Genomic DNA, 17,854 nt, shown 5'->3' on the forward strand with positions numbered 1-17,854 from the left:
ACCTAGGTGCCATATCCTGGGTATAACAAAGGCCTTGGTGCCATGTCCTTGGTATAACAATGATGTAGGTGCCGTGTTCCTGGTATACCAATGATGTAGGTGCCATATCCCGGGTGTAACAATGACCAATAAGCTGTATCCCAGGTATAACAATGGCCTTGGTCCAATTCCTGGGTATAATAATGACGTAGGCACCGTACCACAGATATAACAGTGACCAAGATGCAGTATCCAGGGTATAACAGTGGCCTTAGTGCCACATCCCAGGTATAACAATGTCCTAGGTACCCCATCCCAGGTATAACAATGTCCTAGGTACCGCATCCCAGGTATAACAATGTCCTAGGTACCGCATCCCAGGTATAACAATGTCCTAGGTACCCCATCCCAGGTATAACAATGTCCTAGGTACCGCATCCCAGGTATAGCAATGTCCTAGGTACCGCATCCCAGGTATAACAATGTCCTAGGTACCGCATCCCAGGTATAACAATGTCCTAGGTACCGCATCCCAGGTATAACAATGTCCTAGGTACCGCATCCCAGGTATAACAATGTCCTAGGTACCGCATCCCAGGTATAACAATGTCCTAGGTACCGCATCCCAGGTATAACAATGTCCTAGGTACCGCATCCCAGGTAAAACAATGTCCTAGGTACCGCATCCCAGGTATAACAATGTCCTAGGTACCGCATCCCAGGTATAACAATGTCCTAGGTACCGCATCCCAGGTATAACAATGTCCTAGGTACCGCATCCCAGGTAAAACAAAGTCCTAGGTACCGCATCCCAGGTATAACAATGTCCTAGGTACCGCATCCCAGGTATAACAATGTCCTAGGTACCGCATCCCAGGTATAACAATGTCCTAGGTACCGCATCCCAGGTATAACAATGTCCTAGGTACCGCATCCCAGGTATAACAATGTCCTAGGTACCGCATCCCAGGTATAACAATGTCCTAGGTACCCCATCCCAGGTATAACAATGTCCTAGGTACCGCATCCCAGGTATAACAATGTCCTAGGTACCGCATCCCAGGTATAACAATGTCCTAGGTACCGCATCCCAGGTATAACAATGGCCTAGGTACCGCATCCCAGGTATAACAATGGCCTAGGTACCGCATCCCAGGTATAACAATGGCCTAGGTACCGCATCCCAGGTATAACAATGGCCTAGGTGCCATATCTAGGATTTAACAATGCCTAGATGCCATATTGGACGTAAAACAGTGACCTAGGTGCCATATCCTGGGTAAAATAATATGGCCTAGTTGTCATATATTGGGTGTAACAATGGCCTGAGTGTCGTATCCCAGGTATAACAATGCCCTTAGTGTCACATCCTAGTTTAACAATCCCATGTAATACAATGACCTAGGTGCCTTATTTTGGTTATAAAAAAGGCCTAGGTGTCATATTCAGGGTATAACAATAGCCTAGCTACCATATCCTGTGCAAAACAATGGCCTACTGTGGTTGTCATATTCTGGGTATAACAATGAGCTAGGTTGGTGTCATATCCTGAGTATAACAATGGCCTAGGTGTCGTATCCTGAGTATAACAATGGCCTAGGTGTTGTATCCTGGATATAACAATGGCCTAGGTGTCGTATCCTGAGTATAACAATGGCCTAGGTGTCATATCCTGAGTATAACAATGGCATAGGTGTCGTATCCTGGGTATAACAATGGCCTAGGTGTCATATCCTGAGTATAACAATGGCCTAGGTGTCATATCCTGGATATAACAATGGCCTAGGTGTCATATCCTGAGTATAACAATGGCATAGGTGTCGTATCCTGGGTATAACAATGGCCTAGGTGTCGTATCCTGAGTATAACAATGGCCTAGGTGTCATATCCTGGATATAACAATGGCCTAGGTGTCATATCCTGGGTATAACAATGGCCTACGTGTTGTATCCTGGATATAACAATGGCCTAGGTGTCATATCCTGGATATAACAATGGCCTAGGTGTCGTATCCTGGGTATAACAATGGCCTAGGTGTCGTATGCTGGATATAACAATGGCCTAGGTGTCGTATCCTTGGTATAACAATGGCCTAGGTGTCGTATCCTGGGTATAACAATGGCCTAGGTGTCGTATCCTGGGTATAACAATGGCCTAGGTGTCGTATCCTGGATATAACAATGGCCTAGGTGTCGTATCCTGGGTATAACAATGGCCTAGGTGTCATATCCTGAGTATAACAATGGCATAGGTGTCGTATCCTGGGTATAACAATGGCCTAGGTGTCATATCCTGGTTATAACAATGGCCTAGGTGTCGTATCCTGGGTATAACAATGGCCTAGGTGTCGTATCCTGGGTATAACAATGGCCTAGGTGTCGTATCCTGGGTATAACAATGGCCTAGGTGTCGTATCCTGGATATAACAATGGCCTAGGTGTCGTATCCTGGGTATAACAATGGCCTAGGTGTCGTATCCTGGATATAACAATGGCCTAGGTGTCGTATCCTTGGTATAACAATGGCCTAGGTGTCGTATCCTGGGTATAACAATGGCCTAGGTGTCGTATCCTGGATATAACAATGGCCTAGGTGTCGTATCCTTGGTATAACAATGACCTAGGTGCCATATCCCAGGTATAACAATGACCAATAAGCTGTATCCCAGGTATAACAATGACCTGGGTACCATATCCTGGGAAAAACAATGACCTAGGTGCTGTATCCAGGGTAAAACAATGACCTAGGTGCCATATCCTGGGAAAAACAATGACCTAGGTTCTGTATCCAGGGTAAAACAACGACCTAGGTGCCATATCCTGGGTATAACAAAGGCCTTGGTGCCATGTCCTTGGTATAACAATGATGTAGGTGCCGTGTTCCTGGTATACCAATGATGTAGGTGCCATATCCCGGGTGTAACAATGACCAATAAGCTGTATCCCAGGTATAACAATGGCCTTGGTCCAATTCCTGGGTATAATAATGACGTAGGCACCGTACCACAGATATAACAGTGACCAAGATGCAGTATCCAGGGTATAACAGTGGCCTTAGTGCCACATCCCAGGTATAACAATGTCCTAGGTACCCCATCCCAGGTATAACAATGTCCTAGGTACCGCATCCCAGGTATAACAATGTCCTAGGTACCGCATCCCAGGTATAACAATGTCCTAGGTACCGCATCCCAGGTAAAACAATGTCCTAGGTACCGCATCCCAGGTATAACAATGTCCTAGGTACCGCATCCCAGGTATAACAATGTCCTAGGTACCGCATCCCAGGTATAACAATGTCCTAGGTACCGCATCCCAGGTATAACAATGTCCTAGGTACCGCATCCCAGGTATAACAATGTCCTAGGTACCGCATCCCAGGTATAACAATGTCCTAGGTACCGCATCCCAGGTATAACAATGTCCTAGGTACCGCATCTCAGGTATAACAATGTCCTAGGTACCCCATCCCAGGTATAACAATGTCCTAGGTACCGCATCCCAGGTATAACAATGTCCTAGGTACCGCATCCCAGGTATAACAATGTCCTAGGTACCGCATCCCAGGTATAACAATGTCCTAGGTACCGCATCCCAGGTATAACAATGTCCTAGGTACCGCATCCCAGGTAAAACAATGTCCTAGGTACCGCATCCCAGGTATAACAATGTCCTAGGTACCGCATCCCAGGTATAACAATGTCCTAGGTACCGCATCCCAGGTATAACAATGTCCTAGGTACCGCATCCCAGGTATAACAATGTCCTAGGTACCGCATCCCAGGTATAACAATGGCCTAGGTGCCATATCTAGGATTTAACAATGCCTAGATGCCATATTGGACGTAAAACAGTGACCTAGGTGCCATATCCTGGGTAAAATAATATGGCCTAGTTGTCATATATTGGGTGTAACAATGGCCTGAGTGTCGTATCCCAGGTATAACAATGCCCTTAGTGTCACATCCTAGTTTAACAATCCCATGTAATACAATGACCTAGGTGCCTTATTTTGGTTATAAAAAAGGCCTAGGTGTCACTATCAGGGTATAACAATAGCCTAGATACCATATCCTGTGCAAAACAATGGCCTACTGTGGTTGTCATATTCTGGGTATAACAATGAGCTAGGTTGGTGTCATATCCTGAGTATAACAATGGCCTAGGTGTCGTATCCTGAGTATAACAATGGCCTAGGTGTTGTATCCTGGATATAACAATGGCCTAGGTGTCGTATCCTGAGTATAACAATGGCCTAGGTGTCATATCCTGAGTATAACAATGGCATAGGTGTCGTATCCTGGGTATAACAATGGCCTAGGTGTCATATCCTGAGTATAACAATGGCATAGGTGTCGTATCCTGGGTATAACAATGGCCTAGGTGTCGTATCCTGAGTATAACAATGGCCTAGGTGTCATATCCTGGATATAACAATGGCCTAGGTGTCATATCCAGGGTATAACAATGGCCTAGGTGTTGTATCCTGGATATAACAATGGCCTAGGTGTCATATACTGGATATAACAATGGCCTAGGTGTCGTATCCTGGGTATAACAATGGCCTAGGTGTCGTATGCTGGATATAACAATGGCCTAGGTGTCGTATCCTTGGTATAACAATGGCCTAGGTGTCGTATCCTGGGTATAACAATGGCCTAGGTGTCGTATCCTGGGTATAACAATGGCCTAGGTGTCATATCCTGAGTATAACAATGGCATAGGTGTCGTATCCTGGGTATAACAATGGCCTAGGTGTCGTATCCTGAGTATAACAATGGCCTAGGTGTTGTATCCTGGATATAACAATGGCCTAGGTGTCGTATCCTGAGTATAACAATGGCCTAGGTGTCATATCCTGAGTATAACAATGGCATAGGTGTCGTATCCTGGGTATAACAATGGCCTAGGTGTCATATCCTGAGTATAACAATGGCCTAGGTGTCATATCCTGGATATAACAATGGCCTAGGTGTCATATCCTGAGTATAACAATGGCATAGGTGTCGTATCCTGGGTATAACAATGGCCTAGGTGTCGTATCCTGAGTATAACAATGGCCTAGGTGTCATATCCTGGATATAACAATGGCCTAGGTGTCATATCCAGGGTATAACAATGGCCTAGGTGTTGTATCCTGGATATAACAATGGCCTAGGTGTCATATACTGGATATAACAATGGCCTAGGTGTCGTATCCTGGGTATAACAATGGCCTAGGTGTCGTATGCTGGATATAACAATGGCCTAGGTGTCGTATCCTTGGTATAACAATGGCCTAGGTGTCGTATCCTGGGTATAACAATGGCCTAGGTGTCGTATCCTGGGTATAACAATGGCCTAGGTGTCGTATCCTGGATATAACAATGGCCTAGGTGTCGTATCCTGGGTATAACAATGGCCTAGGTGTCGTATCCTGAGTATGACAATGGCCTAGGTGTCGTATCCTGGATATAACAATGGCATAGGTGTCGTATCCTGGGTATAACAATGGCCTAGGTGTCGTATCCTGGGTATAACAATGGCCTAGGTGTCGTATCCTGGGTATAACAATGGCCTAGGTGTCGTATCCTGGATATAACAATGGCCTAGGTGTCGTATCCTGGGTATAACAATGGCCTAGGTGTCGTATCCTGGGTATAACAATGGCCTAGGTGTCGTATCCTGGATATAACAATGGCCTAGGTGTCGTATCCTGGGTATAACAATGGCCTAGGTGTCGTATCCTGGGTATAACAATGGCCTAGGTGTCGTATCCTGGGTATAACAATGGCCTAGGTGTCGTATCCTGGATATAACAATGGCCTAGGTGTCGTATCCTTGGTATAACAATGGCCTAGGTGTCGTATCCTGGGTATAACAATAGCCTAGGTGTCGTATCCTTGGTATAACAATGGCCTAGGTGTCGTATCCTGGATATAACAATGGCCTAGGTGTCGTATCCTGGATATAACAATGGCCTAGGTGTCGTATCCTTGATATAACAATGGCCTAGGTGTCGTATCCTGGTTATAACAATGGCCTAGGTGTCGTATCCTGGTTATAACAATGGCCTAGGTGTCGTATCCTGGGTATAACAATGGCCTAGGTGTCATATACCAGGTATAATAATGGCCTAGGTAAACCTAGGACCTTTTTCCTTTTTTTGTAAATTAACTTTAATAGCAAGTGCCGAGGATCTTCCAGCGCCCATATCATTCTGCCAGCTTCCCATCACTCTACTGGTGGTGGAAGGAATGGTGGGAGCCATGGTGAAGTGGGGTGCAGCCCATGGCGCCTTTGACAGTTACAGAAATCTCCGAACATTTCCGGGGACATTGTGTCTCAGCCTGAGACTGTCCATCAAACTCAGGTACAAGTCCAGGGACTATCTGTCTTCTACTCTGCTGTACCAAGAACAGAACAGGAAGGGCAGAGAAGAGACTGAACCTGAGTAATGCCATCTTCTGGATTCTCTCTCAGCTGAAATATCTAATATACAGGAGCTCCGGGCATGGCGAGTCATCCATGTATATGCTATAGAGGTGAGAGGTGGGGCTGCTTCTAGACTCTTCTGACATGAATTCACCTATGGGGAGCAGTGGATTTATTCCAGTAGTCTCAATCCCCCCAGAGATCTGGTGTCTGACATCTTGCGTCTGCTGACACCTTACAATGAATGCATGTGGACTGAGAAATGATCGCGTTCTAACAGTTTGTCCTAACTTTTTCCATGGCAGCGATAATGACCTCTGTAGGATCTTCTTGGAAGAGAACCGATGGAAAGTCTTCAAGTCGGACCTGGTCCATCAACTGAGTTCTTCTCCGACGTTCCACCCAAAACATCACCATCAGCAAGAGCAAAGCCAAGTGGGGAGCAAGGGGCACAGTGCTGACAAGAGGGGGATCCTTCAACTGGGAACCCATAAAACCAAGGCAGAGCAGGTCTGTATGGGGCCACCAGACACCAGGCCCTTCTAAAGGTCAAAACAGATACACCAACATTTATGGTTTCTGTAGATGGTATTGAATCTTCACCCAATCCAGCCATGTAGAGTACATTTCCCACCTGCTTCTGTGAGCAGATCTTGAAATCGCCAACTACAGTGCACTCAGTGAAATCTTTCAAAATTAGGAAAAGTAAGAATTATGTAGTAATACGCAGCCAAGAATAATGCTCTCGGTGCTTCAACCCCAAGGACATCGCTGGGAAATCCTGCAATTTGTCAATCAAATAGGCAGGAGGTAGTCCTGGAGACAAACTGCTGAGTACTGCTGTCATGGCTACAGGGATAAGAAATTGGTTTTTAGAAACTACATAAATTCATTCATGGAATCCAACGAATCCCATATAACAAGCCAAAGTGTGTGTACAATAGTGGAGCCGACATCTGTGTACTCTGGTGGGGCCGACATCTGTGTACTCTGGTGGGGCCGACATCTGTGTACTCTGGTGGAGCCGACATCTGAGTACTCTGGTGGAGCCGACATCGGTGTACTCTGGTGGAGCCGACATCGATGTACTCTGGTGGAGCCGACATCGGTGTACTCTGGTGGAGCCGACATCGGTGTACTCTGGTGGAGCCGACATCGGTGTACTCTGGTGGAGCCGACATCGGTGTACTCTGGTGGAGCCGACATCTGAGTACTCTGGTGGAGCCGACATCTGTGTACTCTGGTGGGGCCGACATCTGTGTACTCTGGTGGGGCCGACATCTGTGTACTCTGGTGGGGCCGACATCTGTGTACTCTGGTGGAGCCGACATCTGTGTACTCTGGTGGGGCCGACATCTGTGTACTCTGGTGGGGCCGACATCTGTGTACTCTGGTGGGGCCGACATCGGTGTACTCTGGTGGAGCCGACATCGATGTACTCTGGTGGAGCCGACATCGGTGTACTCTGGTGGAGCCGACATCGGTGTACTCTGGTGGAGCCGACATCGGTGTACTCTGGTGGAGCCGACATCGGTGTACTCTGGTGGAGCCGACATCTGAGTACTCTGGTGGAGCCGACATCTGTGTACTCTGGTGGGGCCGACATCTGTGTACTCTGGTGGGGCCGACATCTGTGTACTCTGGTGGGGCCGACATCTGTGTACTCTGGTGGAGCCGACATCTGTGTACTCTGGTGGGGCCGACATCTGTGTACTCTGGTGGGGCCGACATCTGTGTACTCTGGTGGGGCCGACATCTGTGTACTCTGGTGGAGCCGACATCTGAGTACTCTGGTGGAGCCGACATCTGAGTACTCTGGTGGAGCCGACATCTGAGTACTCTGGTGGGGCCGACATCTGTGTACTCTGGTGGAGCCGACATCTGAGTACTCTGGTGGAGCCGACATCGGTGTACTCTGGTGGAGCCGACATCGGTGTACTCTGGTGGAGCCGACATCGGTGTACTCTGGTGGAGCCGACATCGGTGTACTCTGGTGGAGCCGACATCTGAGTACTCTGGTGGAGCCGACATCTGAGTACTCTGGTGGAGCCGACATCTGTGTACTCTGGTGGAGCCGACATCGGTGTACTCTGGTGGAGCCGACATCGGTGTACTCTGGTGGAGCCGACATCGGTGTACTCTGGTGGAGCCGACATCGGTGTACTCTGGTGGAGCCGACATCGGTGTACTCTGGTGGAGCCGACATCGGTGTACTCTGGTGGAGCCGACATCGGTGAACTCTGGTGGAGCCGACATCGGTGAACTCTGGTGGAGCCGACATCGGTGTACTCTGGTGGAGCCGACATCTGTGTACTCTGGTGGGGCTGGCATCTGTGTACACTGGTGGAGCCGACATCTGTGTACTCTGGTGGGGCCGACATCGGTGTACACTGCTGGAGCCGACATCTGAGTACTCTGGTGGAGCCGACATCGGTGAACTCTGGTGGAGCCGACATCGGTGTACTCTGGTGGAGCCGACATCGGTGAACTCTAGTGGAGCCGACATCTGAGTACTCTGGTTGAGCCGACATCTGTTCACTCTGGTGGAGCCGACATCGGTGAACTCTGGTGGAGCCGACATCGGTGTACTCTGGTGGAGCCGACATCGGTGAACTCTGGTGGAGCCGACATCTGTGTACTCTGGTGGAGCCGACATCTGAGTACTCTGGTGGAGCCGACATCGGTGAACTCTGGTGGAGCCGACATCTGTGTACTCTGGTTGAGCCGACATCTGTGCACTCTGGTGGAGCCGACATCGGTGAACTCTGGTGGAGCCGACATCGGTGTACTCTGGTGGAGCCGACATCTGAGTACTCTGGTGGAGCCGACATCTGAGTACTCTGGTGGAGCCGACATCGGTGTACTCTGGTGGAGCCGACATCGGTGTACTCTGGTGGAGCCGACATCGGTGTACTCTGGTGGAGCCGACATCGGTGTACTCTGGTGGAGCCGACATCGGTGTACTCTGGTGGAGCCGACATCGGTGAACTCTGGTGGAGCCGACATCGGTGAACTCTGGTGGAGCCGACATCGGTGTACTCTGGTGGAGCCGACATCTGTGTACTCTGGTGGGGCTGGCATCTGTGTACACTGGTGGAGCCGACATCTGAGTACTCTGGTGGAGCCGACATCGGTGAACTCTGGTGGAGCCGACATCGGTGTACTCTGGTGGAGCCGACATCGGTGAACTCTAGTGGAGCCGACATCTGAGTACTCTGGTTGAGCCGACATCTGTTCACTCTGGTGGAGCCGACATCGGTGAACTCTGGTGGAGCCGACATCGGTGTACTCTGGTGGAGCCGACATCGGTGAACTCTGGTGGAGCCGACATCTGTGTACTCTGGTGGAGCCGACATCTGAGTACTCTGGTGGAGCCGACATCGGTGAACTCTGGTGGAGCCGACATCTGTGTACTCTGGTTGAGCCGACATCTGTGCACTCTGGTGGAGCCGACATCGGTGAACTCTGGTGGAGCCGACATCTGTGTACTCTGGTGGAGCCGACATCTGTGTACTCTGGTGGGGCTGACATCTGTGTACACTGGTGGAGCCGACATCGGTGAACTCTGGTGGAGCCGACATCGGTGAACTCTGGTGGAGCCGACATCGGTGAACTCTGGTGGAGCCGACATCGGTGTACTCTGGTGGAGCCGACATCGGTGTACACTGCTGGAGCTGACATCTGTGTACTCTGGTGGAGCCGACAACGGTGTACACTGGTGGAGCCGACATCGGTGAACTCTGGTGGAGCCGACATCTGTGTACTCTGATGGAGCCGACATCTGTGCACTCTGGTGGAGCCGACATCGGTGTACTCTGGTTGAGCCGACATCTGAGCACTCTGGTAGAGCCGACATCGGTGAACGCTGGTGGAGCCGACATCTGAGTACTCTGGTGGAGCCGACATCGGTGAACTCTGGTGGAGCCGACATCGGTGAACTCTGGTGGAGCCGACATCTGTGTACTCTGGTGGGGCTGGCATCTGTGTACACTGGTGGAGCCGACATCTGTGTACTCTGGTGGGGCCGACATCGGTGAACTCTGGTGGAGCCGACATCGGTGTACTCTGGTGGAGCCGACATCTGTGTACTCTGGTGGGGCTGGCATCTGTGTACACTGGTGGAGCCGACATCTGTGTACTCTGGTGGGGCCGACATCGGTGTACACTGCTGGAGCCGACATCTGAGTACTCTGGTGGAGCCGACATCGGTGAACTCTGGTGGAGCCGACATCGGTGTACTCTGGTGGAGCCGACATCGGTGAACTCTAGTGGAGCCGACATCTGAGTACTCTGGTTGAGCCGACATCTGTTCACTCTGGTGGAGCCGACATCGGTGAACTCTGGTGGAGCCGACATCGGTGTACTCTGGTGGAGCCGACATCGGTGAACTCTGGTGGAGCCGACATCTGTGTACTCTGGTGGAGCCGACATCTGAGTACTCTGGTGGAGCCGACATCGGTGAACTCTGGTGGAGCCGACATCTGTGTACTCTGGTTGAGCCGACATCTGTGCACTCTGGTGGAGCCGACATCGGTGAACTCTGGTGGAGCCGACATCGGTGTACTCTGGTGGAGCCGACATCTGAGTACTCTGGTGGAGCCGACATCTGAGTACTCTGGTGGAGCCGACATCGGTGTACTCTGGTGGAGCCGACATCGGTGTACTCTGGTGGAGCCGACATCGGTGTACTCTGGTGGAGCCGACATCGGTGTACTCTGGTGGAGCCGACATCGGTGTACTCTGGTGGAGCCGACATCGGTGAACTCTGGTGGAGCCGACATCGGTGAACTCTGGTGGAGCCGACATCGGTGTACTCTGGTGGAGCCGACATCTGTGTACTCTGGTGGGGCTGGCATCTGTGTACACTGGTGGAGCCGACATCTGAGTACTCTGGTGGAGCCGACATCGGTGAACTCTGGTGGAGCCGACATCGGTGTACTCTGGTGGAGCCGACATCGGTGAACTCTAGTGGAGCCGACATCTGAGTACTCTGGTTGAGCCGACATCTGTTCACTCTGGTGGAGCCGACATCTGTGTACTCTGGTGGGGCTGGCATCTGTGTACACTGGTGGAGCCGACATCGGTGAACTCTGGTGGAGCCGACATCGGTGTACTCTGGTGGAGCCGACATCGGTGAACTCTGGTGGAGCCGACATCTGTGTACTCTGGTGGAGCCGACATCTGAGTACTCTGGTGGAGCCGACATCGGTGAACTCTGGTGGAGCCGACATCTGTGTACTCTGGTTGAGCCGACATCTGTGCACTCTGGTGGAGCCGACATCGGTGAACTCTGGTGGAGCCGACATCTGTGTACTCTGGTGGAGCCGACATCTGTGTACTCTGGTGGGGCTGACATCTGTGTACACTGGTGGAGCCGACATCGGTGAACTCTGGTGGAGCCGACATCGGTGAACTCTGGTGGAGCCGACATCGGTGAACTCTGGTGGAGCCGACATCGGTGTACTCTGGTGGAGCCGACATCGGTGTACACTGCTGGAGCTGACATCTGTGTACTCTGGTGGAGCCGACAACGGTGTACACTGGTGGAGCCGACATCGGTGAACTCTGGTGGAGCCGACATCTGTGTACTCTGATGGAGCCGACATCTGTGCACTCTGGTGGAGCCGACATCGGTGTACTCTGGTTGAGCCGACATCTGAGCACTCTGGTAGAGCCGACATCGGTGAACGCTGCTGGAGCCGACATCTGAGTACTCTGGTGGAGCCGACATCGGTGAACTCTGGTGGAGCCGACATCGGTGAACTCTGGTGGAGCCGACATCTGTGTACTCTGGTGGGGCCGACATCTGTGCACTCTGGTGGGGCCAATATCTGTGCACTCTGGTGGAGCCGACATCTGTGCACTTGGGTGGAGCCGACATCTGTGTACTCTGGTGGGGCCAATATCTGAGTACTCTGGTTGAGCCGACATCTGTGTACTCTGGTGGGGCCAATATCTGAGTACTCTGGTTGAGCCGACATCTGTGCACTCTGGAGGAGCCGACATCTGTGCACTCTGGTGGGGCCAATATCTGAGTACTCTGGTTGAGCCGACATCTGTGTACTCTGGTGGGGCCAATATCTGAGTACTCTGGTTGAGCCGACATCTGTGCACTCTGGAGGAGCCGACATCTGTGCACTCTGGTGGGGCCAATATCTGAGTACTCTGGTTGAGCCGACATCTGTGTACTCTGGTGGGGCCAATATCTGAGTACTCTGGTTGAGCCGACATCTGTGTACTCTGGTGGGGCCAATATCTGAGTACTCTGGTGGAGCCGACATCTGTGTACTCTGGTGGAGCCAACATCAGTGTACTCTGGTTGAGCCGACATCTGTGTACTCTGGTGGGGCCGACATCTGTGTACTCTGGTGGGGCCGACATCGGTGTACATTGATGGAGCCGACATCTGAGTACTCTGGTTGAGCCGACATCTGAGCACTCTGGTGGAGCCGACATCTGTGCACTCTGGTGGAGCCGACATCTGTGTACTCTGGTGGAGCCGACATCTGTGTACTCTGGTGGAGCCGACATCTGTGTACTCTGGTGGAGCCGACATCTGTGTACTCTGGTGGAGCCGACATCTGTGTACTCTGGTGGAGCCGACATCTGTGTGCTCTGCTCGAGCCATTGGGGTTGATTTACTAAAGACAAACAGACTGTACCCTTTACAAGTGCAGTTGTAAATAATAATTATTAATACACTTGTTTTGTTAGACCGTATTTGAGAGTATTTTGAAGTTCAGTTTATATTAATAAATAGACCGAACAGAGCTCACCGGCATAGTGTAAAACCCTCATTGTGACTTTATTGCATATAAGTAATGTATTAAAAAAAAAGAAAACTGGATGAGTTTGCACATAATGAAACCAAATATGTCTCTGACCACCAGTCTTGGTTGTCCAACATGCCGAATCTGAATTGGCAACATGAGCGCAACCTCAGAGTAGCATCATATCTTAAACATTTCAAGGCCACTGCCTCTTCATCAAAGCCCCATCATAGTTTATGCATTTTGAAGGTGCACCTCTTCATCAGAACCCCATCATAGCTTTCAGGGGCACACCATCTTCATAACAGCCCCATCGTAGCTCACGTGTTTCTAGAGCACAGCCTCTTCATCAAAGCCCAATCACAGCTTATTGTCAGAACCAGGATCTGAACCCATGACCTTCGCTGCGTCCTGCAGGATCTCTTCTTGATGAGCCACCTGAGATGTCTGACAGCATCCTGTCTGATCCCTTCAATATTCTCGCCTTGTAGTTTGTTTCTGGTGAACCTTGAACTCCTTGCTCCTCTCATGAACTTCTTATTTAAGTCATGTCTCTGCACCTCCTGTTTCCAGATTATTGCGCTCCCTCCAGCCAATATCTTGCTCCTTTGCGTATCTACAGCTGCCCTTATCCCCACAACCATTTGTTATCAACCTTTTGCTGGTTCCTTGACTACTCTTATGCTTGGCCCAACCTGCAACCACTCATTACCGACCTCTGGCTTGTTTACTGACTAGGCTTCTGTTTGATCCCTACCTGCTATATCTGCTACTGGACACCAGCTTGCTCACCTCCTGGTGGGGGGTTCCTGATGACCGTGACCCAGTACTAGCCCACAGCAAAACCCATTTCTACCATCGGGAGCTCTGGTGAATACCGGTTAGTGCTTAGACCCCGCACCTCGGGTGAGCCAACATAGTCTACTAGGGTGACCTGCTTATGTGTTTGTCCATCTGGTCAGTGGGAACCTCTCTACTGCTAGAGCTACTAATTTCCGAGCCTGACCCCTGACTGATACTTCCAGTATACATTATGAGGGCACATTGTTCATCATAGTCTCATCGGCACACCCTCTTCATCGCAGCCCTATCACAGCTTATGCGTTTCAAGGGTTTCGTCAAGGTCCCATCCTAACTTCTGTTTAGAGGAATCATCCTCTTCATCAGACCCTCATCATACGTACGTGTTTAAAGAGCACACTCTCTTCATCAGAGCCTCATCATACGTGTTTCATGGGTGTGCCCTCTTCATCAGCAGGCACTTCTATGGGGAGGCAGTGGACACTACTGTGTGTGTGTGTGGGGGGGGACAGAGGACACCACCGTGTGTGGAAGGCAGGGGACACTACTATGGGGGAAGGGTAGGGGCAGAGGACACAGCTATGGAAGGGGCAGAGGGCACTACAGTGGTGGGAGGACACTGCTTTGGAGGGGGGCACAGTACACTACCATGGGGAGGCTGAGGACACTGCTAAGGTGGGGGTGGAGGACACTGCTGTGTGTGTGTGTGGGGGGGGACAGAGGGACATTACCATGTAGGGGAGGTAGAGGACACTACCGTATGTGGGGAGGGAGGACAAAAAGACACTACAGTATGGAAGGGGGTAGAGGACATTACTGTGTGTGTGTGTGTGTGTGGGGGGGGGGCAGAGAATACTACAGTTGGGGGGGCAGAGTATATTACTGGGGGGGGGATGATGTGAAAGGGGCAGAGGATACCACTGTAAAAGGGGGTGCAGAGGACACTTCTGGGGGGAGGAGAGGGCACTACAATGGGGGAAGGGGGGAGGACACTTATTTAGGTGGAGGGGGGGAGGACACTACTATGGGGAGGCAGAGAACACCACTGGGGGGGTGCAGAGAATACTACTGTGGGGTTGGGGTGGGGTGATTGTGCTCTTCAAGACATCTTCTTAAAGGGGGCTTTATTTATTTTTCTTAATTAAAAAGGGTGCCAACACCGCCCCCCCCCCCCCCCCCACATTGTGTGTGGGACCATGTGACCGCAGACCGGCCAGGGCGCTCATCGTGACCTGTGTTCACAGCCAAAAGTACCTACAATGGGCAGGTGAGCATCAGAACTGGACCACGGAAGATGATGGCCTGGTCTGATGAATTCAAGAATGGTTTGAGATACACGATGTGTTTGAGGAGTTGACTTGACCTCCAAATTCTCCAGATCTCGACCCAATCGATGATCTGTGGGATGTGCTGGATTGACAAGTCCGTTGCAGTCCATGTAACTTACAGGAGTTGAAAGATCTGCTACTGAGGACTTAGTGCCGGATCCCGCAGCGTACCTCCAGAGGTCTAGTGGTGTCCATGCCTGGACTGGGCTGTTTTGGTGGCAAAAGAGGGACCTACTCAGTATTAGGTGGGTGGTCATAATGAGATGGCTGATCAGTGTCATCATGTAACAATTCGACGCAGGGGCTGAAAATTATAGCCCGATCAGTGTATATATAGTAAAATAATCTATTTTCCCATCTCTTAGTTTTGGACAACCCCAGTAAAGAACAAAGCCTCCGAATGTAGCCAAAAGGAAGCCGAAGATTCAGCAGCTGAACGAACCCGCGTCCGCCTCATCCACGCCATCGATATCCCCAAACTTTGCGGGAAGCGGATCATGTGGTGACCTCAGCAACAGTGAACGGCGTCACGGCCAACTGGAGGCCAGTGGACTGAAATCCACCAAAACTCAGAATTCCCACCAATGAGCACAAGGAGCCGGTTTACACAGCTCAGAATTAGAACTGTTTATTGATTGGACGTTTTCCGCCCAAAATTCTCCAAATTAAAGCTCAACACTGAAAGTTGTCAAAGTGAGGTGCATAAAAAGTGGTGAAACATAAAAGAAAAAATGAACCGTAGGCTTAAAGGGTATGTCCAGGCAGGACCAAAATTAACCCCCCACCCCCCCGATCATGTCCCAGATTTTTAATTTTTAAATTTTTTTATTTACTGTATTCTAATGGGGGAAAACAGTTTTTATTACCCCCCCATGAGATCATTGTTTAGCTGGAATAGAAATCAGTGTAGGCATGCAGAGAGGGACAGAGGAATCGGTGGGGCAGAAATGGGCGGAGTTTTATAGTCAGGGTTGACAACACTGCTTGGGATTTCAGTGCAGCAGAGGCACGGCGTTGTCATCTCACTGCAGGAAGTTAGGAGCTCACTGGATTTATAGAAGATCACTGGGAATTTGTTCAGATTATTTATCAGCTGACAGTAAATAAATAAAGTAGATGTAAACCTTGACTGAGTATTTTTTTTCTTTGCACTGTGTATCATAAATAATTGTCTTTTTTTTTTCCCAGTAAAACACAGTTTTTACTTTTTTTTCCCCTCCATTTTTACCCTTTTGGTTCTGCTGATCTCCCCCACCTTCCTGTCTACATCAGCTGAACATCGTCGTCCTGGCTTCCTGATAGTGACAACGAAGGACCATGTATTCACAATAGGCGTCGGCACGTCCACTGAGTACGACTGGGAGCATTGACACCCTCTAACAGGAAGTGCCTGAACAGGGACCTTCATGGCAGGATCACCAAGGGATTACTTTTAAGTTGCAGATTTTAAAAGTCCTAAAACTATTATTTTTAAATGGAACTTTTTTTTCCTAAAGGTCCATTGAGGGACAACGTCATTTAGAAATTGCCACCTACAGGAGGTTAGGACACTGGCAAACAGAAGAATTGTAAACATGCCCCTGCATAAGCCAGTTTTGTAGAAAAGCAACACCAGAGCAAAAGGTTCGAGGCCTCTGCCCCTCAATGGACTTCTAAAAAAGTAGAAAAATCTTATTTTCTTCCTCGTCCATTGAGGGACACAGGAATTCAGATACAGTCAGGACATCCAAAAGCAGTTTAACTGAGGGGGTGGGCAACACAGCTACTGGCAGACCCATAAGAAGGTATTGGGAACCATCTGAAACTTATAACCACCTCAAATTTGAACCGGATGGGGAGGTGTTCCCTGCAGGACAAGAGAAGCTGCCAATGGCCAAGGAAAAGCCACAGAGGATCAACCTGATGATCAAGAACAGGACAGGAGAGATCACCAAGACAAGGAAAGTTACCAAAGACCAGGAAAAGGCCATAGAGAATCACGTTGATACTCAAGAACAGTACAGAGCTACGACAACCAAGAAAATGTCATAGAGGGTCAACCTGACAATCAAGACCTGGAGAGTAGAGATGACGAAGCAAGGGAAGCTGGCAACAACTAAGAAAAGCCCACAGAAGATCAACCTGACACAGAACAGGACAGAAGAGATCACTAGGACTGGGAAAGCTGTCTTTGACCAAGGAAAGGCCACAGAGGACCACCCTGGTGCTCAAGAACAGTACAGAATGGATCACAAGGACTGAGGAAACTGTCACAACCAAGATAATATCACGGAGTATCAACCTGACGATCAAGACCTGGACAGTAGAGATCACTAAGACAAGGGAAGCTGCCAACAACCAAAAAAAGCCCACAGAAGATCAACCTGACACTTAAGAATAGGACAGAAGGGACCACTGGGACCTGTCCCCACAAAGAAAAGCCAGAGGATCAACCTGACGCTCAAGACCAGGACAAACTATATCAATAAGACAAGGGAAGCTGCCAACAACCAAGAAAGGGCCACAGATAATCAACAACAGGACAGAAGAGATCACTAATACAAAGAAAAGCTGCCCTCAAACA

The 17,854-nt window shown here is 49.9% G+C and overlaps 1 protein-coding gene across 1 annotated transcript in view; it reads left to right on the forward strand.

The window, feature by feature from the left end:
* The window catches only part of LOC149429079 (uncharacterized), a gene marked incomplete at its 5' end in the record, with an annotated part of 41,322 nt that extends 24,902 nt beyond the window's left edge, over positions 1-16,420 (forward strand). The window contains 2 exons of the mRNA XM_089666755.1: positions 6,698-6,902; positions 15,657-16,420. Coding sequence (XP_089522881.1) covers positions 6,698-6,902; positions 15,657-15,797 — 346 coding nt within the window. The remainder of the gene's footprint in view (positions 1-6,697; positions 6,903-15,656) is intronic.
* Positions 16,421-17,854: the final 1,434 nt, after the last annotated feature.

Source organism: Staurois parvus, unplaced genomic scaffold, assembly GCF_062004578.1.
Source record: "Staurois parvus isolate SC_StPar_1 unplaced genomic scaffold, SC_StPar_1.0 ptg002820l, whole genome shotgun sequence".
Taxonomy (NCBI): domain Eukaryota; kingdom Metazoa; phylum Chordata; class Amphibia; order Anura; family Ranidae; genus Staurois; species Staurois parvus.